This window comes from Dromiciops gliroides, chromosome 5 (assembly GCF_019393635.1).
Source record: "Dromiciops gliroides isolate mDroGli1 chromosome 5, mDroGli1.pri, whole genome shotgun sequence".
NCBI classification, from domain to species: domain Eukaryota; kingdom Metazoa; phylum Chordata; class Mammalia; order Microbiotheria; family Microbiotheriidae; genus Dromiciops; species Dromiciops gliroides.
Window position 1 is genome coordinate 131,062,468 of NC_057865.1, and position 23,534 is coordinate 131,086,001.

Genomic DNA, 23,534 nt, shown 5'->3' on the forward strand with positions numbered 1-23,534 from the left:
ATATATATATATGGGCATTGAGGGTTAAGTGACTTGCCTAGGGTCACACAGCTAGTAAGTGTCAAGTGTCTGAGGCCGTGTTTGAACTTAGGTCCTCCTGAATCCAGGGCCAGTGCTTTATCCACTGTGCCACCTAGCTGTCCCATGGAAGAATATTAATAAATACAAATGACATATTTTTTAAAGCTTGAAAAATTTAGTTAAGATAATCTTAAGTCTCAGAAAAAGGCTTCTTCTCTAACTTTATTTAAGGTTGAAGATGTTCACATTATCTTAAAAAGACCACTAATTAAAATCTCAATGTGTGAACCCTTCTTCACTTCCTCTCTTCTGCTTTCCATTTACTTGCCAATGTCTCCAGCTTTAGAAAAATTCTAGAAAGCAAAATTCATGTTAGTTGGTTATGAAAAACTCATATAACATTTGGTGGAGAAGGAAATAGAAACCATTGGCTAAAATGAAGCAGTAAATGATCTGTTGGCTAAATTATTCATTAGTTCCCTGTCCCTCTTTACATGGACAATTAAAGCAAGATATGTTCTAATTCTTTGGAATGAATAACTACATTCAGAGCCATAACTAAGAATTATTGTGCTTTGGGGACCACTATGTGCTGCTCCTTTGGGAAGTGGCACACAATGAACCCTCTTCAAAGGGTCACAGAGTGAGAAACTTATGATGGGGGCGACACAGATGCTGGGATAGTGGTGTGAGAACACTGCTGGGTGGCATTAGGTCGCCTCACCACCCACTAGCTTCCTACTTTTGAACTAATTATTTCTGCCAAGACAGCTATTTCTATCCTGTGGTGGTGCCCTCTAAATTTAGCATCCTAGGGAGAAGCTACATCTACCATTCCCTAGTTATGACTATAACCATAAACATATCCTACATTTATAAAACCAGATATGTTAAAATCCAAACTTAGAGAAACAGAAAAAGAAATTATAGTATGACTAGTTACCTTGGAAAAACTTTTTGATTTTGGGTGTTTTTTTTTAAGGGCCTTGATCTGCAAATAAGTTCCCAGTTGAATTCATTTATTTTACAATCATGTGAATGTTTATGGTGCCTGGCACCTAATAAATACTTAATAAACAGTCTTTCTATGACATTATTTACACAGTTTGTTCAAGTCTACAATTGTGGACTGTGATGTAACCCTGTATAGTGTAAAACACTGTTCAACCAACTGACATGTGGGATATTTGGGTAAAACAGGAAGAACAAAAATAATAATAGCTACCATCCATATACCATTAGTTATGTGCTAGACGCTATGCTAATATTTACAAATATTATCTCATTTTCTCCTGATCTCATTCGATACCTTAAGAGGTGGGTGCTGTTATCATCCCCCTTTTATAGTTGAGGCAGGTGAGGCAAGCAGATGTCAAGTGACTTGCCTTAAGGTACATAGCTATTAAGTGTCCGAGGAGGGATGTGAATTCAGGTCTTCCTGACTCCAGGCCCAGAGCTTTATCCACTGCACCACCTAGCTGCCTGTGAATAAGAGCAAGCCTTTCTTCCCATTGATGAACTGAAGAAGAAAGTGTATCATGAAGTGGTTGTCACATTCATCCGTAAGTAAAAATATGGACACAGCATTTTAACACTCTAGGGAATGTTGGCATTTGAGCAAAAATTTGAGCAAAAATCTTTGACATCAACATGTTAGTCGAAATGATGGAAATTAAGAGCTCATTATGCCTTTGTCTTCCTAACTGTACACTGATTTAAAAAAAAAACAAAAACACCAACCATTTGTGCAATTGGAAGTGTTAAATACTCCTCCTTATTCCAAAATGAAAGCAACTCTCTAGAAAAGGTAGTAAAATCCCCAGCATCATCTGAATTCTGCATCTTCAAGCATTAGCCTTTTGATTATTATGGTTTAGAACAGTTCTACCCATGTGAGTAAAAAAAATAAACTGTCTGCTGTCTTAGCCAGCTGGTGACATCTCTGCACTCTCCCAGGTGGATGTCCAAATTGTGGAATGCTGTCATTGCGCCCAGAGTTCAAGAAGCAATCTTGTCAAGAGCGTCTGTGAAAAGGCAGATTGACCTGGGACAGACAACTGCTCGAAAGCATCCCAGCCAAGGACAGCAAGCTGTGGTGAAGGCTGCTCTCAGTATTTTGCTAAATAAAGCCGTGCTGCACGGCTGTCCTCTTCCTAGAGCAGGTACACATTCCCATTTATTTGTTGCTACTCAATGAATCACAGGACACAATAGTTCTCAGTTACCAAATATGATCATGGACACACTTGTGCTCACCATTTCCATAGCTTCTTGATCTCATTGTCTGTCTTCATGCTCAGCTGATTCATTATAAAGAAACAGAATTTTGACCAGTGACAGTGGCTTCTAAACAGAAAAAGCAAAATTTGGCAAACTGTCCCCTACTGGGAGGGAGCAAACTCCTTCCTATTCTCTGCCTTTCAGCATCCCTATCTTTTGTATCCATTTGGCCTATTTCTAAATCACTTCCCTCTCATGTACTCTTGGGTACCTCTTACTTTTTGGATAATAGCTATACCTATGATTTGAGGAGCCAAGTTTTTCAGGGAATGTTCCAGAATGCTATGCCCATTTTTACACTGCAAAATGTGTTCTTTCAGAGCTGGATCAGTATATAGCTGATTTCAAAGGAGGAAGCTTCCCTCTCTCCATGGTTTCAAGTTACAACAATTGTAGCAAGAAGAAAGGGGATAGCAACTCCTGGAGAAAGGTGAATACTAGTCCCCGGAAGAAGTCTGGCCATTCCACCTCACAAGCCTGGAGCAAACAAGAGCTAGGTCCAGAAGGTATGGAGCTTCCCAAGGGAATGGGACTCAATGTTTTGCAAAGAGCCTCTCTGTTCTCTGGATAAAAACATTTCTCTGTTACTATACTTATATACCAACTTAGACAAGTTTATACAATTTCCCATTTCCTTCAATTCTCTCCTTACATATACAGCCTATAATATACAGTATTTTTTTACATTCTTTAAAAAAAATGTTTTCCCTAGTTACATATAAAGATGATTTTTAACATTCGTTTTTTAAAATGTACGAGTTCTAAATTTTCTCTCTCCCTTCCTCACCTCCCCATTCCCTGAGACAATAGGCAAAATAATACAGACCCAAAGTAAAAAAATAAAGCTGTAAAAATACAGAAAATGAAAAATAGTATACTTCAATCTACATTCAGATTCCATCAGTTCTTTCTCTGAATGTGGAGAGCATTTTTCATCATGAGTCCTTTAGAATTATCTTATATCATTGCATTGCTAAGAAGAGCTAAGTCATTCACATCTGATCATTGTATAGTATTGCTCTTAGTCTGTACCATGTTCTGGTTCTGTTCACTTCACTTTGCATCAGTTCATGTTAGTCTTTCTGGGTTTTTCTGAAATTAGCCTACTTGTCATTTCTTATAGCACAGTAAGATTCTGTTGCAGTTATGTACCACAGCTTATTCAGCCATTCCCCAATTGAAGGGCATCCTCTTAATTTAAGAGTATTTTTAAATGCTATTTGGTGATCTCAGTATTGGAAAAGACCACATTCATTCTCTTATTTACTAGTCTAAATTTATCTTGGTTTTTGTTAAATAGCTTCTCTGTTCTTAACCACTTATATTAAAATTATACAATAGATAAATGAAGTATAGCCTTATGTGCAGATCTGGGTTCTAGTCTCTGCTCTACTCTGTGACCTGAAATCAGTCACTTAAATTCTCTGGGCCTTCATCACGTTATCTCTAAAAATACAGAGGACAGATAATTGACCTGTGATGATTGGCATAAGTAAGTGCCAGGTGAGGAAGCTTGCTTTGCCAGTTCAGGCCAACACCTCCTCTCCTGTCTATAGTCTTAGTTGCCTAAATGACTGAGATAAAGTTTCTTGCCCAGAGTCACACAACTAGTATATATCAAAAGAAGGATTTTAATTCAGACCTTGCCTATTACAAAGCTTGCTCTCTCTCCACCATTCTATGCTGCTTCTCTGAAAAATGATAGGGTTTGAGTAAATAACATCCACCTATCTTCCAAAGTGATTTTCCTGAAATTCTGCTTTTCCAGAGAAGACTCCATTCTCTGAGTTTGATGTTCTATCTCCTGCCTTTGTACATTCATAAGTTGTTGCCGATTCCTGAAATGTACTCCCTAATCTGTGACCTTCAGTATCCCCATCTTCCTTCAAGGCTCGGCTCAGATACCACCTTGTCTTTGAAACTTCAGTGGATTTATAGTACTAAGGGTCCATTGTGGCAGAGTGTGATCAACCAACTGCAGGGTGGGAAGACTAGCAGCATCCTGTCCTCATTGGGATAGCCAATTGTAGGCCTTATCTATAACATAATTCTTTCTACCCTTAACCCCCAACTCTCCCCTATGCTGTTTCCCTTCCCCCCCACTTCTGAGTTAAGTTTCAAAAAGAGGAGGAGGAGGAGGGAAAAGGGAACAATCATTTATTAAGTGCCTACTATGTGCTAGGCACTGTGCACTTTACAAATATTATATGATTTGATCCTCACAATCCTTGGTGGCAGGTGCTATTAGGATTTCCTTTTTATAGTTGAGGAAACTGAGGAAGATAGTGGTTAAATGACATGAGGTCACACAATTAGTAAGTATTTGAGGCCAGATTTGAACACAGGTCCTCCTGACTCCAGGCCAGTATTCTGTCCATTACACCACCTAACTACCAGCCCCTAAAGGCAACTATGATGAAAACTACTGGCCACAGCAGCTGTGGAGGTGCCACTGGAAAAACTGCACTACCCTTCTCTGTCCCTCATATCACCTTGTGGCGACAGTAGGTACCCTTGCCTTTCTGGGCAGTGACCTGTGAGGAAGAGTCCTGCCTGCCTCCTCACTTTTTCCTTTTGAATGGGATAGAGAAAGACAAATAGTATCATCAGGCATGAATGGATTTGTAGAACTCATTACATAATCTTTCCCTCTAAACCCACCCTTCTTCAAATCTTCCTTATGATTGTTGAGAGCATCATCATCCTTCTCATCACAACCCCCATGTCATCTTTGTCTCTTCACAGTCCCTCATCCCACTTCCACATTTTCCAATGTGGCTGAAGTTTGTGGTTCTCCCTCCACGTTTCCTACATTAATCCCCTTCTCTCTAGTGACATAGCCATGCCCTAGTTAAGGATCTTATAATCTCTCATTGAAATTAATTGGTCTCCCTATCAAAAGTTTTTCCTCTTTCCAATCCATCTTCAACACAGCCACCAGAGATTTTCCTAAAGTGTAGATCTGACCATGTCATTCTCTTATTTACTAAATTTTTGGGACACACTTCCTATTGACTCTAAGGTCAAATGTTGTCTTATTTTAAATTCATTTTTTAAAAATTGTCACTCCTGGGGCAGCTAGGTGGTGCAGTGGATAGAGCACCGGCCCTGGAGTCAGGAGTACCTGAGTTCAAATCCGGCCTCAGACACTTAACACTTACTAGCTGTGTGACCCTGGGCAAGTCACTTAACCCCAATTGCCTCACTTAAAAAAATAATTGTCACTCCTAAATACACCATTTTAAATAGTGTACAGCTCTATACATGAATATGTATTCCTAGGTGAAAATGGAAGCTTGACAAAAAAAATGATAGTAATTAAGCTAATTTCTTTTCATATCCAATTTAAGATACATAGTCACATGAAAGAAGTCACTTCGTAATGCATTCAAAATAACTGATTTCAAATCAGTAAACATTTATCAAGTGACTACTATGTGTCAGGCGTTGTGCAAAAAATACAAAAAGAGGCAAAAGACATTGCCTGCCTTCAAGGAGATTACAATCAAAATAAAAATTCTGCAATATGATATACTGAAATATTGGGCACTATGTTTGAAGCTTCTCTAATAGAGCAGAGATTTCTTATCCTTGAAGAAATGCTTTATTTACTTTGAAATTTTAGAGACTTTCCTTTGCTACCTAGGAAGGGCAGTAGGGGCTAAAAATGTAAAGAATGGGGGTTTTTTCACCTTCAAACCATGTTATTAAGATAAGTATGGTATGCAATTTTAATAATTTCTCATCTTCCTTGGACGACTTTCCCTAGCCCTCTGAGAAAAAGCAATACACTAATAATTAGGCTCTTGCTAGATGCAAGGGACTGTGCTATCCAAACCACAACATTCACTATGAAATTACCAAGGTTGTATTAAATGTGTATTGGGCTTTCTGGTAATAGCTAGATTTTACTTACTGTAGCACATTGGTTTAATGAATAATAGAATACAATAAAGAAGTAAAAAAGAAACACAAATTGAAAGAAAATTTACATTAAATAGACATGTAAATTGACAGATTCAGAACAATACACCAGTTGCCAAAAATAAAGTGAACACAAATTAAAACGTCCAGTGTAAATTCTAGATAATTATTTTATTTTAATAAACATATGGGTTATGCTAAAAAAAACTACAAAGGCGTAATGTTTTTAAAATGTTAAAACTTCTCTAATGCATCATTTAGACATTTCTATTGATGTAAAATGATGTAAAATGTAAAATACCAACTGCTCACACTGACTAAAATGGATACATTATCTGTGAAAAATTAATGATCATAAAGCTGAAATATCAATTATGTAATAATAGCTGATATATATTAGTGTTTTATAGTTTAAGAACCCTTTCCTAAAAAGTTTAGTAAGGAGGTAGATTATTAGTTTTTAGAACCAAAATGACAGGTTTTCATGTTCCATGGAGGCTTTTGTCATATAATCTCTTTGAAGATAGGCTTAGAACCATAGAACCTGAGAATGGTAGAACTGTAAGAGAACTCAGAACTATTTTAACACTTCTTCCTATTATGACTTCACTCAGTACTTTGTTTCCTAACTTTAACATTCTTGACTTTTCATAACGTGTATTTTTAAATATTTATATTAAAACTTCTATCTCCTTCTGACTGGAAGGTCCTGGAAGGAAGGGATCATATCTTGATCTCAACTTTATATAGTGCTCAACAGAGAGGTTCTTAAGGTTTGTCTTTTTTTGGAGGGGTGGTCTATTCCATAGCTCGCACTTTACACATAAGGAGACTGAGGTCCAGAGAACTGAAACAACTTTTACATTATTAAGTATTAACTATATGCCCTGCACTGGTCTAGTCTAGGTGTTGGGGATACAATGATATAAATGAAACTGTCCCTGCCCTCAAGAAGCTTACATCTATTGGGAGAAACATCAAATACACTTAGAATATAAAGAAAATAATTACAAATGCCTTAAGATGTTTAGTAGCCTAAAAGATTAGGAAAGGTTCATGTAGCAGGTTTCAAATTCAAGGTCACATCTTCTCATTCCACATCCACTGTCTCCCCTCCTGCCCTTTTCTGATTATGTTTTTTTTCTGATTATGTTTTGATGAGCCAATGGTCCATGCTAGTTCAAAAGCGAAAGGGTGGCATCCAGAACTCAGCAGTTTTCAGCCAATCTAAGTATTTTCTTGGTATTGTCAAAATAGGGACCCAGGTATCAATTTCTTCTCTTTTACGTTTAAAAATATTTTAGTTGTGGCAGTCTATCATAGCTATCTTACCTCTTTAATGTCAGTTTTTAAACTCCTTGACCAGATTAAGAAACTCAATCAACCAGCAAGTATTAAATGCTTACTATATGGTAGGCACCATGCTAGGTACTGGAAAGACAAAAAAATAAATAGTTCTTGCCTTCAAGGAGCTTACATTATATAGAGAGGAAAAACACATACATGTGTAAGTACATGAAAAGAAAACATGAGATTAAAAAAAATTTAAGGAAAGAGCTAGGAAAAGCATTAGCAGCTTGGAAGATGAGAAAAAGCAACACATGACTATTGAAATGAATCTTGGGTATCAACTTCTCTACTGACTGTTTCTGTTCTGTCCTTTTTAGTCTAGGTCAGTACGGGATGCCCAGAGAGTTTGGGGAACTTTAAAAGGAATTTTTTTTTTGCCACTTTATTCCTTTTCCAGTTCATTCTTCATAACACCACGGATCTAATCTAATAGATCTAATTCCTGAGCCAGACTAATTGTGATGGACAAATCACTTAAGTTCCTGAGGAATGACCTCTACAAAAGCAAAGAGGGGGAAAACACTTCACAAGTGAACATTTTAAAAAATGGGTTAAGATCGAGTTTTTTTCTTGACACAAGTTATATTAAGAGGCTCTTTGTAGAATGAAAACTGCAAGGAGACTACGTGATCTCATAGCAATCTTAGAGAACCAACTTCAGAAGATTTCATCAACCATTAGGTCAATTACCAGGAAAGGAAAGATTGATGTCATAAAATAAATTTATTGTACATATTGATGGTGCTGCAGTCACACTGAAAAAAAAAATCTGCTGGGTGGGAAATGGGCACTTAACTAATAAAAATCATTTGAGCTGGAACAAAGTCATTTCTCTAACCATTTTTCATGGTCTTTCATTATCCTGCTCGTTTTGATTTTTTTAAAAAAATTGATAGATTGTGGTGGGCCCATCACAAGCAACACCTACACCTGGTAATTTACAATTTCTGTTGAAATCTTCTGCCTTAAGAGGAAACACTCACAAAGAAGAGGCTGTCCATATGACAAGGAGCAGGAGGCACAAGAAGTTCCATGAGCTTTTTCTTAAGCACCAGTGTCACCGTGATATATCTTTGGTGGTGGAGACAAATAGTGAGGTGCTATGATAAAATGGTTTTTATTCTCTTCACAGGTACAAAAAGTAAGAATACATTGCAGCCAAATTGCAACCGAATTTCTTCTCTAATGAAACAAAAGTAAGTTTTTTGTCAAATTGCAGGCCTTTAGCAAAGATAAAAAATTAACCTAGTTTGTCATAGAGTTCATTGCAAGGTGAAAAAGAAAAAGAAGGCTTAGATGGAGAGACTGTGTTCTTTCTTGTTACTAATTTATGCTGTGACTATATTTCGTTAACCTAATAATGCTGTGTTGGGGCAAATGTAATGTGAAGTGTTCAACAATTTCTCATAGTTAATATTATTGAGTATTATTGCACTTAGTTCATTTCAACCAGGTCAGAAATGGCATTGGCTTTATTTTTCATTTCAAATTTGGAAAATATTGTTAATGCATTTTGAAGGATCATGTAAAAAGTGTGTTACTATTATTTAAAAGTAGGTTTTAGATAATTGGTTTTCTTGTTAGTTTCCTGGAGGTATATGAACTAGCTTTGGCTTCATTTTTAATATCACATTTGGGAAAGATTTTTAATACATTTTAAGTGATGGTATAAATTTGTATTCTATTCACTTAAGAGTTAAAGTAGTTTTGAAGTAGATTGGGGGGGGGGGTTGCTGTTATTTTCCTGAAGATATTGAGGTATATGGTCTTTTTGTTTTTCTCATGCCATGCAGAAAGTTCAGAGTTTTAGAATAGGGTCTTTTCTCTACATAAAGTTATTTTTACAGGACCTCAGGTTCTCAAAGCCTACAAAGTGGAGCCTCTTTGTTGGGGAAAATATAGATTATAATCTACATATATGGACCTTTTGCAAGCAAGTTATCATATCACCTCATATCCTAATAGTGGCAATTCTGGTTCCCTGTCACAGAGTAGATATAATTTTGTATTATGATCAACTTTAGAGTACAGATATATTTAATGTGTTTGTTTCATGGAGACGACAAAGGACCACTCAGAAGAGGAGAAAAGAGAGGCTTTTGCAATAGGAATGTCTATGGGGAAAAAATTCTAACAGGTCAGAGGAAAAAAAATGGGGGGGGGCAGGGCAGTGAGGCTTAAGTGACTTGCTCAGGGTCACACAGCTAGTAAGTGTCAAGTGTCAGAGGCCAGATTTGAACTCAGTTCCTCCTAAATCCAGAGCCAGTGCTTTATCCACTGTGCCACCTAGCTGCCTCTAAGGAAAAAAAAAATTTAATTGGCATCAATCATGAAAGGAAGACCTTCAGTTACAGAATCTCAGTTGGAAAGTGTTTGAAATATCGCCTGTACAACTCCAACAAGACTTGCTTGAACACTAACTTTCATGGGCAGTACATTCAGGTTTGAGGTAGTCCTAATTGTCCAGTCATGTTCCTTTTATCAATCCTAAATTTGCTTCTCTACATTTCAAACACAGCATTTTTAGTTCTGCTTTACTGGGCCAAGTAGAATAAGTCTACTCTCTCTTTTACCATCCTTCAAATATTTTAAGGTAGCCATCATGCTTCCCCCTAAGTTCTCTGTTTCCAGTTAACATCCTAAATTCCCTTTAAAAATCCCACTATGCATGATCTTAAGAGATCTTCACCATCCTGATCATCCTGCTATGGATGCTCTCTCCAGCTTATTGATATCATTCTTAAAACGTTGCATCCAGAACTGAATACAGTTGTCTAGATGTGGTCTGACCAGGGCAGAGTACAGAATGATTATAGCCTCTCTTGTTCTGGACACTGTTTCTTGATGAAGCTTGACCCTTATTTTCACCTTTTTTGGTTGACTTTATTTTTCTTGACTATTTATATAACAAATACAAAGTATCACATTAGTTTTTTGATCCTGACTCCATCAAATAACTCATTACTTATCCCTCCTAGATGTATTTAATCTGAAAATTCAATAAGTAAGTTATTTTTACCTATATTCAAGCCATTGATAAAAAGGCTAATATAAGGCCTATAATAGATCCTTTTGAGACATTCCACTAAAAACTTCCTTTCACATTGACTTCAAATTGAGCTGTGTCCAAACCATTTTGGAATTCAGTTGATAGTACTACCAAGGAAAATTGATAGGAATGCAGACCAATAGACTCCTTGATTTTGTTATGACTTCTTGTTATATTTTTTTGGACTAGTTTAAATTTTTAGGAATGGGTTGATAGGCGATGAATAGAATTGTAAATAATATATAAAAGTCTCTTACCAAATGTTGAGAAGGGATAATATTCTTCACACCCTATGTTGAATAGCAAAGCTTTTCACTTTTAAATTTTTCTTTTTTTAAATTTCTAATAGCTCTTTAGAGAATGATCAACCACAAGGATTGAATCTGGATCAGAGATTGTCTCTTGGCTCAGATGATGAGGTAGACCTTGTGAAAGAACTTCAGAGTATGTGTTCCAGCAAATCTGAATCTGATATCAGCAAGGTATGTAGTGAATAGATTTGAATGCTATGGTTTCATGCAACTAAAAGATTAATGGCTCATGGGATGTGACATCTTTTGAATTACAGGAGCACGAAGAAACCAGGGAAAAATGTTATTCCTTGAACAGCATTCCCATAAGATGGATCAGCCCTTTTCTTCTGAGGCATCATTGTATAGGCATAAGTGTCATATTCTGTTAAGCATAAGCATATGCCATTAAGTGTTAGTAAACACATTTCAAGAGAATCTAAATCACCAGAAGTTTGGCCATCATTTGGTGATTTTTTTTTTTGTGTGTGTGACCATAATAACTTATAAAGACTATATTCTAAGGCACAGAGAAATTGGGCTCTCCTTTGGTGGAGAATATACCCCCACTACTGAAACCACAGATCTTTGATATTAAGATAAGTTTGAGGACATTAAAAATGAAATTAAGTGAATTTGTTTGGCACCAATAGTAGAGTGTTTGAAAAGTGTTTTGGTGATATAAATATTTTTAACTTTTGGTGTAGAATCTTTTCCATTTTTAAATTCTTAGCTTTATTGTGCAAAAATTTAGTAGAAAATAATAATATATTAAAACTCATTAAATAATGAAAGTTAGCTGCAATAAATGTGACTAATTACTAATGGTAAAAACTAGAAAAGCTTGGTACCTGGCCCAGAGTCAGGAAGCTTCATCTTCATGAGTTGTTATTGGGCCTCAGACCCTAAATAGCTGCGTGACCCAGGACAAATCACTTAACACTGTTTGTCTCAGTATCCTCACTTCTCAAATGAATTGGAGAAGGAAAATGGCAAACTACTCCAGTATCTTTGCCAAGAAAACCCCAAATGGAGTCATGAAGAGATGGATGCAACTGAAAAGCAGAAAAGACTATATGTATCCTGAAAAGGATAAAAAAAATGAAAAAGAATTAGTCAAAATCTGGCATCATTAAAATCAGCCTATCAGAAAAGGTCTTTAAAGCAGGGAGGGAATATAAGTAGTTAAGAGTTGAGATAAAATAACTTCAATTTCCTTATAATAGAGGCATATTATAGTGCAAATTAGAGTTGTTCTTATTGGAAATATTATGTGAGTTCAACCAAAGCGAAAGAATCTAATGAGTAGAAAAACTTTGGGTAAAACCTTGTAATTAATCAACTTTATTGTCTACTAAGTGAATTTTGACATTTTTTATAAATTCTCTTCAGTAGCAGTGTAAGGTGGTGGAGTAGATAAAGCATGGCCCTGGAGTCAGGAGAATCTGAGTTCAAATCTCACCTCAGACACTTACTAGCTGTATGACCATGAGCAAGTCACTTAACACCAGTTGCCTTAAACACCCGGGGCCATCTCCAGTTGTCCTGATGGATATCTTGCCACTAGACCCAGATAGCTCTGGAGGAAAGAGTGAGGTTGGTGACCTTGCACAGTCCTCCTTCACTTAAATCTAATTCATTGCAAGATATGACATCTCTCATGGTTCTCTTCAATAACAAATGACAAACAACAACAGAGTAGTGCAAAGAGGTATGACTTCAGAGTATCTAGGTTCACATCCCAACTCTGATATTTGCTTATCATGTGACTGTGGGCAAGGCATTTAGGGCTCCAGTTTCCTCATCTATAAAATGAAAGATTTGGACTAATTGTTTCTGAGTTCCTTTCTAACTCTAGATCTTTTATATTCCATTTAAATCAGAATCTTCCCATGGAGAATGCCATTTACATAGTCCCTACTTCAATTCATTCCCTCAATTCACATTGAGGCTTAAAGTCATTAAAATAAAATATTAATAGATCTAGATATACTTTATGTATACAGAGCATGCCAAGGGCATTAGGGGATTAGTAATAGTGAGCAGTAATAATGGCTAGCATTTATAAGCACCTACTATGTACCAACCACTGTTCTAGGAACTTCACAAATAATCATTTGATCTTCACAACAATTTTGCAGTTAAAGAAGGGGGGAGGGAGCAATTTAAATGAGTTGCCCAAGGTCACATAGTTAGTAGGTCTTCTTGACCCCAGGCCCAATGCTTTATCCCCTGCACTACCTTGCCAGATCTGGTCAATAACCCTTCTTATAACTCAGCTATTTTATAGTGAGGCATGCATGCTGTATTTACATAAGGGTATGTTTTAACTAAAAGTATATATTTTTTTCCAGATTGCAGATTCCAGGGATGACTTGCGGATATTTGGTTGCTCACAAAATAACCCTGGATTTTCAGCAGCCATTATTAACCCAAGTATGCCAGTGTCACAAAAGGTAAGGAACCCTTTGTCCCTATCCCCCCTGCCACTGTAGGAAACCTTGGGAATGGTTATAAAAGTTATTATTAACTTGGGATCACAATTTTGAAACAGATGATGTATAGACATCTCAAACTCAGCCTGTCCAACACAGAACTCATTATCTTTTCTCTCTAAACCCTCTTCCCATCTTCTCTATTACTGGTAAAGGCATCACCATATTCCCAACCACCCAGATTTATCTGTTTGCCAAAGCTTGTCCTTTTTATCTTCACCATGTTTCTCATGTACATCCTATTCTCCTCCCTCACACAACGCCCCCATAAGGCACTCATCATCTTTGACTTGGGCTAATGCAATAGCTTACTAATTAGTGTCTCTCCACTCTGATCCATTCTCTACTCAACTGCCAAAGAGATTTTCCTAAAGTGCAAGTGTGACCATGTCATACCCCACCCATACACTCAATGAAGCCTAATAGCTGTCTCTTACATCCAGGATTTAATATTAAAGTCTTCTGATATTTAAATCTGTTCACAATCTGGCCCATTCCCACTTTTCCAGTCTTTTAACAATTTAGCACAAACTCCTTAGACCAGCTATGCTAGCCAACTTACTGTTCCTGAGTACAACATTCCATCTCCTGTCTTTGTTCCAGACTGTCTGCCATGCCTGGAATTCTTCCTCATCTTCCTTACTTCTGCCTCTTTGTATCCATGGTTTCCTTTAAAACTCATCTCAAGTCCCGCCTTCTATATGAATTGTTTCTCAGTCCCTCCAGCTTCCAGTGCCTTCACTTCTGAAATTACATTCTATTTACTAGTTATCTACATGTAGTGTCCTCTGTTAGAAAGTGAGCTCATTATGGGCAGGAACTGTTTTCCTCTTACTTTATATCTCCATTACATAGCATAGTACCCAATACATGGTAAGCATATAATCTATACTGGCTGATTGTCTGACCAAAAAAAAAATGTCTTTGTGTGCTTTAGGCAGGAGACTGCAGCAATGCTATGCCATTAGAAACCAACTTGTTAGGAAACATCATTATACAGTAATCACTCGTTGGATGAAGGCTTGAGTTGTGCTTCACTTAGAAAGGAGTAGGCCATTTTACATGTTTTCTTTTGACACAGCAGTGGGAGTGTGGCATAGTAGATAAAGATCTGGTGGCCTTGGAGCTAGTTTTACTTTCTGATACATACAGGCTGAGAGACACTGGACAAGTCACTTAACCTCCAAGTATTCCAGACAATTTTCTAAAATGATAAGTTACAGAGGAGTTCTCAGGATGCATGGGTAGAGGTAGTTAGTTGCCTCTCCTGAAAGTTGCCTATACCAGTGAAATCACAGGTCTCATCCCTAACCATCCAAATCTTTGACTTGATGGCATGCTATATTCATAGTATCTCATAGAAAGGTTGTCATTATAGTCTTAGAGATGCTTGTGAATCTGTAGCATTGGTCTTAAACAAAGACTCTGTTCTGAGAGAATAGAGGATAGGGACAGCACCTGTCATTTCACTGGTGTAGGGAATTCCTAGCAAAAACAACTCCCTCTACCAATGCAGGCCAGCAGCACTAGCACTTTTAGTCCTTTTTGGGGTACTTTTAGTCTTAAATAGTTTAAACAGAAAAAGGTTCATTGACTTGCTCAGGTTATAGTACCAGTACGTAGCAGAGGCAGAATCAGATCCCAGCCCTTCTTGCCTCCAGACCAGTTCTCTATACACTGTTTTCTTAGAAAAAATAACAACCCAACAGTTATGGTATTTAAGTGTAACTTTAATGGTAACAGATGGCAGAGAGAAATTTTCAGGACTAATCAACAGCTATTTCAGTTCTACTTTCGCTCTGAGAGCAGTCTTCAGAGTGGAAAGAGGAGAACGCAGATGACTGAGAGGGAATGGGACCTATAGGTAGTTGAAAGAAATAGATTCATAGTTGGCATGCTTACTTAATTCGTAGATGACTTAGAGTTATAATGGAAGCCATGACATTGGCTTACAAAAAGATATGAGCGAGCAAAAAAAGATATGAGGGAGCAAAAAAAGATATGGTTCTACATGAGTCAGGTCTAACAAGAGAAGACAATATAAATACATATAAAGAATATATACTCCTCAAAGTAATTAACTACATATATGTAAGATGGAATAATAACAAAAATACTACCTGAAGTTTATAGTCCCCTAAGAAACACTTCATATACATCATCTCATTTGATCCTTACCAGAACCCTTTGAGGTAAGTGCTATTATTATCCTTGTTTTTTTTTAAACAGAAGAGGAAACAAAGTTCAGAGTCCCACAACTAGAAAAAAAATCTGTAGTAAGATTCAAAACCTGTTCTTCCTATTTCTAAGTCTAGCAGGGGGCAGGGAGACAGGGAGGAAATTCCATAAAAAAGACTCTGAAAATTACTGAAATTTTTTTTAATTGTATTATGCGTATAGAATGCCCAAGGTTTATTTTGTTAGGCATTGGAAATACAAAGGCAAAAATGGAAGAAGACTTAGAGAGGTCTGGGCAGTCTTCAAAAGAAGAGGTGGCTCCTGAACTAATCATCGAAGAAAGATAAGGATTCCTAAAGGCAGGCTTGAAAAGGAAATCTATTCCATGCCTGGGCCACTGCTTAAGTGAATGCTCTGAGGCAGCAGAAAGATATGAAAGGACACCAATTAAACAAATTAGAAGAATGAAAAAGGAAATGCTATTCACAACTATGGAAAGGGGAAGAGTTCTTGACCAAATTTGAGCTTAGAAGGGGAAGAAAGGGAACAGGCATTTTTTAAACACCTACTTATGTGTCTGGCACAGTGCTGAATACTTTACTAATATCCCATTTAACCTGGACAACAAACCTGGGACGTAGGTGCTATTAATATCCCCATTTTACAGTTGAGGAAACTGAGACAAACCCAAGTTAGTTACTTATTCAGGGTCACACAGCCTGTGAGTATCTGAGGCTGGATTAGAGCTGACAGAGATCATTGAAGATAAAATGAACAATATTGGCTATGTAATATATTTTTTTGGTGAGGCAATTGGGGTTAAGTGATTTGCCCAGGGTGACATACCTAGTAAGTGTTAAGTGTCTGAGGCTAGATTTGAACTCAGGTCCTCCTGAATCCAGGGCCAGTGCTCTATCCACTGCACCACCTAGCTGCCCCATGACTATTTACTATTAAAACATTTTAACACAAAAGAAATACAGCTAAAGTTAGAAATGAGTCATTCATGAAAAAGTCATTGCAGGAAGTTGTTGGGTTTTTAAAAATTTTTCTCTAGTAAAGATTTCATACCCAAATTTTATAAAAGAAACTGATTCAAATATATTAGAACAAGGGCCATTCCCTACTAAACACTCAAAGGATATTTACAAGCAGTTCTTGAAGACATCAAAACTATCAACCACTATATATTTTTAAAATAGTCCAAATCACTAATAATTAAAATAACTTTGAGGTGTCTGTCTTCCCCTCCCCCCAATTAGATTGGCAAAGAAAAGGAAAATGACAATTGTTTGAGACAACTATACTAATGCCTTGTCAATGGAGTTGTGACTTGGTCCAGCCATTCTGGAAAGCAATTTGGAACTCTTCCCCCAACTGCCATATCTCTAAACTGTGCATACTCTTTAACGGCACTACTAGGTGTGGACTCCAAAGAGATCAGAGAAAAAGGAAAAGGTCCCACATGTATAAAAAATATTTGTAGCAGCTTACCTGAGAAAACCTGTATGAAATGATGCAAAGTGTTGTAAGCAGAACCAAAAGAACAATTTATCCAATTGTGAAGTACTACAAATTTAAAGAGAGAATTTTGGCTCTGGTTTATGTTTGTGTGTTTTTGTTTTGGACAATATTTGGTTTTGATGTTTTAGGGACACATTTAATGGAGCTTAAAAAGTCACATGAGGGGCAGCTAGATGGTGCAGTGGATAGAGCACTGGCCCTGGATTTAGGAGGACCTGAGTTCAAATCCAGCCTCAGACACTTTACACACTTACTAGCTGTGTGACCCTGGGCAAGTCACTTAACCCCAATTACCTCACCAAAAAAAGTAAAAGTCACATGGGTTTGTAGATGGAATGATAGACTTTGGAGAGAGAAATAGTGTAGCTGTCATCATTATGTTCTCAGTTGTTTCTTCTTTGGAACATACCATCCTGCTTGTTAGAATTAGGAGAGATTGGAGAATGTGACAAGGACAACAACAAATCCCACACCTAAGAGTGAGATCATTGTTTTCCTTTTATGTTCATTAAATATCTAATTTTAATTTCATTCTCATTCCTTGCCCTTTATTTTTTCCTTCTAATTCCTTATCTCATCTCTTTGTCATTTATGATCTTCCTTCAAGTTTGCTATTTATTCTGATCTTTGTTCTAACACCTTGCCTGGTCTGACTGTAAGCAGACAGTTAATTTAGGAATGATTCCCATGTTAGTAATGAGCTGTTTCCTCTCTATTAAAATATCAATTTCATGTTTGGTTATTTGATATTGCCATATCCAGCCTCTTCTGAACCTTTTCTAGCTGTGTCCATAAGATACAAGGCTTCTGTGTACTCTACAAGACTTTAAGTGCTCTTGTTTGTTACTTCTGACCCCTATATTCCAACACATTTTTACCATCCTCACACACCCACCTACAGTTTTACATTGAAATCACTGAATATCAAAGTGTATATTAATAAATATTAACATGCACGAGCAATGGAGGCTTGAATGAAAACAGGCAAAGTAAGGATTTAAGTAGAATTAACTTTAGGTAGTTTCCATGATTGAGGTACTGGGAAGCTTTTAGATTTGATTACTGGAAGGTTAGATCTTATTTCTGATAGAAACCATGAATGAACATTACACAAAATCACTTGTGGGGGTGTAGCCTTAAGAATCATCCAATATATTTGGATTGTACACTGGGTTTGCCAGTTTCAGTTTACATCCTGTTCCCCATAGGTTACACAAAGAACAATGTGGAGGAGTGTAATCTACCAGGGTATGAATTGCTCATTGGGAGAATAATCATTTATTAATGCTTATCTGTCCTCATAACATCACCATGACTTGAAAAGCACCGTGCTTTCTTACTCCCTCATTAGGCTTGTCACAGTAGGATACAACTGAAATGATTTTAGTGAGTTATTTTTAACATCAGGGTGTGAAAGGGTTTTTTGTTTTGTTTTCTGTTTTGGGGATTTTTTTTTTAGGTAGACTTTTCCTTTTTTTAAATGCTATTTGGTGAGGAGAAATGTGATATTCCATGATATTCAATAATACTTTGTGTTTTTATTTTTGGATAAGCAAAATTTTGACTAAGGGCACAACAAAAATGAAGTGATTTGGACAAAATGATTTAAGAGAATATGAACTTTCCAGAGTTTCTAGTCAGCCTTTAGAATAGATTTAAAGCAACAGTGTTTACATTGCGAAGCTCCATCTAACAAGGGATGGTAACACTTGCTGCTTTTGTAGCATGGAGAAGATACCTTGTATGAAATGTCAACCTGAGGCAGTGGAGAGGAACCTAAGTTCTAGTACAAACTCTGCCCCCAACTTGCTGTGTAACCATAGGCAAGTTTCTTTGAATCCTCCATGTCCTCCCCAGTAAATTAAGGCTGTTAAACTTGATGATTTTTTTTTTGTGGGGCAATGAGGGTTAAGTGACTTGCCCAGGGTCACATAGGTAGTAAGTGTCAAGTGTCTGAGGCTGGATCTGAACTCAGGTCCTCCTGAATCCAGGGCCAGTGCTTTATCCACTGCGCCACCTAGCTGCCCCGGACTTGATGATTTCTAAAGTCCCTTTCAGTTCCATGATTCTATAATCCAAATATAAGCCAACTGGTAGCTTGAGACAGCAATGCCTAAGGTTACAGATTAGTTTGAGACAACTCTTTGTAGACCCTTGATTTCTGCACTGAATACTACAGTGCCCCCCAACACACAGTGCTGAGTGTGGCCAACTCTATGATCTCATTTGACAATCTAACGTGGACATTCCGTGTGTCACAAGTTTCTTTTGAGCTTTATCACTACAATAAGGTATTGTCTGACTAGAATATTTTTGGAAGTGGGCTAACCCTAATGCAATTCAGGACAACTTATTTTTACTTAAGGAAATTTATAATAATGGCCTTTTCACCTGCTAGAAGTCTGTCACTTTACCGTCATGCCTATTTTAAAGGGGAAATTGAAAGAATGTGAACTAAGACAATAGATAATGAACAAATATTCATTGTATTCCTCTCCCTCATTCCCACACCCCCTAAAAGAAATGGTTTTATCCAGAACAGATTACAGCATGGGTTTTTCCCTATGCCTTAGTCCAAGATTTGGAACATATATCATCACCAACCAGCAGGTGGCAAAGTGACTCTCTTTTGTCATTTTTGTGTGTAAGGGAATTAGCTATTATACCTTTGTTTTCCTTTCTTCCAGAAATGGATGTGACTGTAGCTAAACCAGTGTCTTCTTGGTTGAATGTTTCTCTCCCCCCCCCCTTTTCCCTTACTCTTCAGGGACAAAAGACTTGGTTTCATTGAAATTATTTTTTCTTTATGTTCTTGACTTAAAAAATGTTTATGGAAACTCTATTAGATTTCAAAAAAAGGAATACAGTTTCCTTCTCCCCCCTGCTTATAAACCTAGCTTTTTAGGGCTGGAAGAGAACCTTAAAATTCAAATCACAGGATTTTGTTGGGGGCAGGAGGAGTATTGTGAGGATCAAAGGATGGACCATGGACTAAAATAATATTCCACTTCTATTCTCCAGCATCTTCAAGGTTAGTCTTCCAGTTTCCCATTAATTATAACGCCTAGCTCACGTTTCTTTTCTTGACTTCATCTTCAACCATCCTTTTTTATAAGATCGGTATCCCCATTGATTCCCATTCCTGGCTTCATAGGGTCTAAACCTATTCAACTCCAATGATGTCCATGTGCTCTTCGCATTAGCCATTTATGGACATTTATCATTCAGAAATGTTTTGCAACCAAGATAATTGAACTGACATTTCCTATTATTATTATTATTATTATTATTATTATTATTATTATTATTATTTTGCTGGGCAATGAGGGTTAAGTGACTTGTCCAGGGTCACACAGTTAGTAAGTGTCAAATGTCTGAGGCTGGATTTGAACCAGGTCCTCCTGCATCCAGGGCCTGTGCTTTATCCACTGTGCCACCTAGCTGCCCCTGAAATTTCCCTTTAATCACAATATGGTTCCACTATTCTACATTCTCATTCTTAGTATACCTACTCTCTTTTCTCATAGTAACCTTTAGTTCCTTCCTCACTGTATTCTTCAAATTTGTCAATCCTTGGGGCAGCTAAGTGGTGCAATGGATAGAGCACTGGCTTTGGATTCAGGAGGACCTGAGTTCAAATCTGGCCTCAGACACTTGACACTTACTAGCTGTGTGACCCTAGGCAAGTCACTTAACCCCAATTGCCTCACCAAAAAAAAAAAAGAAAGAAAGAAAGAAAAGAAAATTTGTCAATCCTTTTTGGAATTTCTTTGACTCTGTACCTACCTAAATCATGTGTACACCATGGTCAGTATTTACAAAAAATGTCCATGTACTAGCATCCTTGAATCTCTCATACCTTGACCTGACATCCTACCCATTTTGACAGTCCCCATCCATAGGTTGTCATTAGCTTACCTTTTTAGGCTTATTAAACATTATTATTTCCCTTCATGCACTATGATTTAGGCAGTCTGGCCTATTTGCTCTTTTTCTCCTACATAGGAGATAGAATTCTACCTACATTTCTTAACACAGGCTGATACTGAACTCACTCCCTCTTCACCTCTTAGATTGTACCATCTACAAGTTTTGGATGTTTCTGATTTCATAAATATAAATGATTTATAGTAATCATACAATTTTTAAGAGTATGAGGAAGGGAGAGAGTTGGATAAAGTATTGTGGACAGAAAGCCTGCCTCAAGGTTAGGAAGTCCTGCTTCTAAATCCCATACACCAGCTGTGTGACTCTGCCCAAAGTTCTTTACCCTTCCAATGCCCCTAAGCAAATCTCTCAGACTATAAAGGACAGAGCAGAATGTGAGCTCCTTGTTTTGCCTGTTTGTGTTCTTCGTGCTTCACACAGTGATTTTTCCCATAGTAAACACTTAAGATAGTTTTTCATTCATTCATTAGCAGGAGCTTCCTCATTTAGCATGCTCTCCACTAATAAAATCAGAAGTTCAAAGGATGAAGGAAACATTGGATTTAGAATCAGAAGACAAATTTATATCTCAGCTCTGCCACAAATCTCTGTGACCTTGAACTAGTTACTAACTCTCTGGGCCTCAATTTCCTCATCTCCAAAATGAAGAGGTTAGTCTGTATCAGTGCTATCAAATAGAAATAGATACATGAGGGTCACATATTAACATAGAAAACCACAAATTACAATGAACCCCACATTGTATTATTTATTTACTTATGTTTGTTTGTTTATTGTATTAAACATCTCAATTACATTTTCATCTGGTTCCAGATGCATTTGGGAATTTTGCTGGCCTCAAGTTTGAAACGTCTGATCTAGACCAGGGCTTCTTAAACTTTTTCCACTCATGACTCATTTTCACCCAAGAAATTTTTATGTGACCCTGGGTATACAGATATATGATATAGGTATATAAATCAGACATTTACTGCCAAATTTTTCTCAACCCCACAGGGGGTCTCAACCCACAGTTTAAGAAGCTTTGATCTAGGGGACCTCTAAGATTCCTCCTGGCTCAATCTATGATTTTGTGGTTCTAACATTTAGGTCTTAGGTCTATCAGGAATTGTAAGAAGCATTGTTATTTAACTCTCCCATTTCTGTGTTTTCTAATGATCCATCATTCCTGAAAGAATAATTCCAAATGTGTTTTACTTTACACTACTTAGTTCTCCTTCATGTTAAATGGACAGTGCACCAGTCATATTCCAAACTCTTTTTAACTGCTGCTGTCCCTCACTTACAGAGGCCTCCCAGTCTATTGAGTACCAATAGAACAAGGGATTCTGCAAAACAGAAGTGAGAATCTATTCCAGGCACAGGGAGTGACAGCCTTTTACTCACCATTTATGTTCAGACCTTATGAATCTGACTCAGGAATATACATTATACTAGCCTTGGAGCCAGTCATTTGACAAAAAAAGGCATGCCTAACCAGTGGATAGCCTCAGTGTTACATTGTCCCCATGTACAATGCCTTTTGGGTAGACCCTCTGTAGAGAATATGGACACGAATTATCCAGGAGTGGAAGGATTGGATGGGTTGTTGAAACATGCTCCAGCAGAGGGAATACCTACATTGAAGAGATCATAGATCCATTGAAAGAAGGGGATTGTCACATGCTTTCTTTTATACAAACGGTTTCTGCCCTGAGGAATAATATGCACAGACTGCACAGAGCACTTATTTTCCTTTCTTTGAGACATTTCCTTGTCATCACCCATACCAATTTCCTAAGGACATATAAAGATAATGTCAGGATTCTTTACTCAAGACTCACCATGTTTCCTCCCTGTTGCTCCCAGTGATGAACACCCACTTCAGTCTGTCATTTTGCAGCCCATACTATTTTCAAAGTTTTTCATAATCAGTTTTATTTGCTGCTTTCCCCAATAGAATTGCAAGTTGGGTTGATATTTCTAAGTCCAATAGGCTAGTTCCATCTTAAGAAGCTGTAATTTCTTATGGGAATTCAAGCGTGGAAGGGATTTAAGTAGTCTCCGTTTCTGTACCATCTGTTTTTCCATAATGCCTTAGCAGATGGGTCATTCCCTTCACTTTAACTTTATTATTCACTGTGTCCAGATAATCACAAGACCCATAATAATTACCTCCTTTCAGATATTTTCACTGCTATGACTTCCCATAATGTCTGCATGCAAAATAAAACCTCTACAACAAATCAATTCCCTTTTTCATTCAGCTAGTCTGGTTTTTTTTTTTTTACAGATGTTTGAGAAACATTCAGAAAAACTTACAAGTCGTGTTCTGTGCTGTTCAGGGAGTTATAGTGGAATGAAGTAATGAATACCATCCTTTAAAAAAAACTTCAATGCAATGGGTATCTGGCATTTTATATTACATAGTTCTTGCCTTTATGTTTATAAATATGTCTTTGTGGCCATATAAACACATCAAATAGTGCTAAAACA

At 37.2% G+C, this 23,534-nt stretch overlaps 1 protein-coding gene across 5 annotated transcripts in view; it reads left to right on the forward strand.

Annotated features, from left to right (window-relative positions):
* CTTNBP2 (cortactin binding protein 2) overlaps nucleotides 1-23,534 on the forward strand; it is a 211,271-nt gene that overhangs the window by 166,017 nt on the left and 21,720 nt on the right. For 3 of the 5 annotated variants that reach the window (XM_043966829.1, XM_043966832.1, XM_043966833.1), the window contains 5 exons: nucleotides 1,978-2,183; nucleotides 2,622-2,807; nucleotides 8,708-8,771; nucleotides 10,974-11,106; nucleotides 13,269-13,370. In XM_043966829.1, the coding sequence (XP_043822764.1) occupies nucleotides 1,978-2,183; nucleotides 2,622-2,807; nucleotides 8,708-8,771; nucleotides 10,974-11,106; nucleotides 13,269-13,370 (691 nt within the window). The other 2 variants (XM_043966830.1, XM_043966831.1) reach the window with 2 other exon arrangements.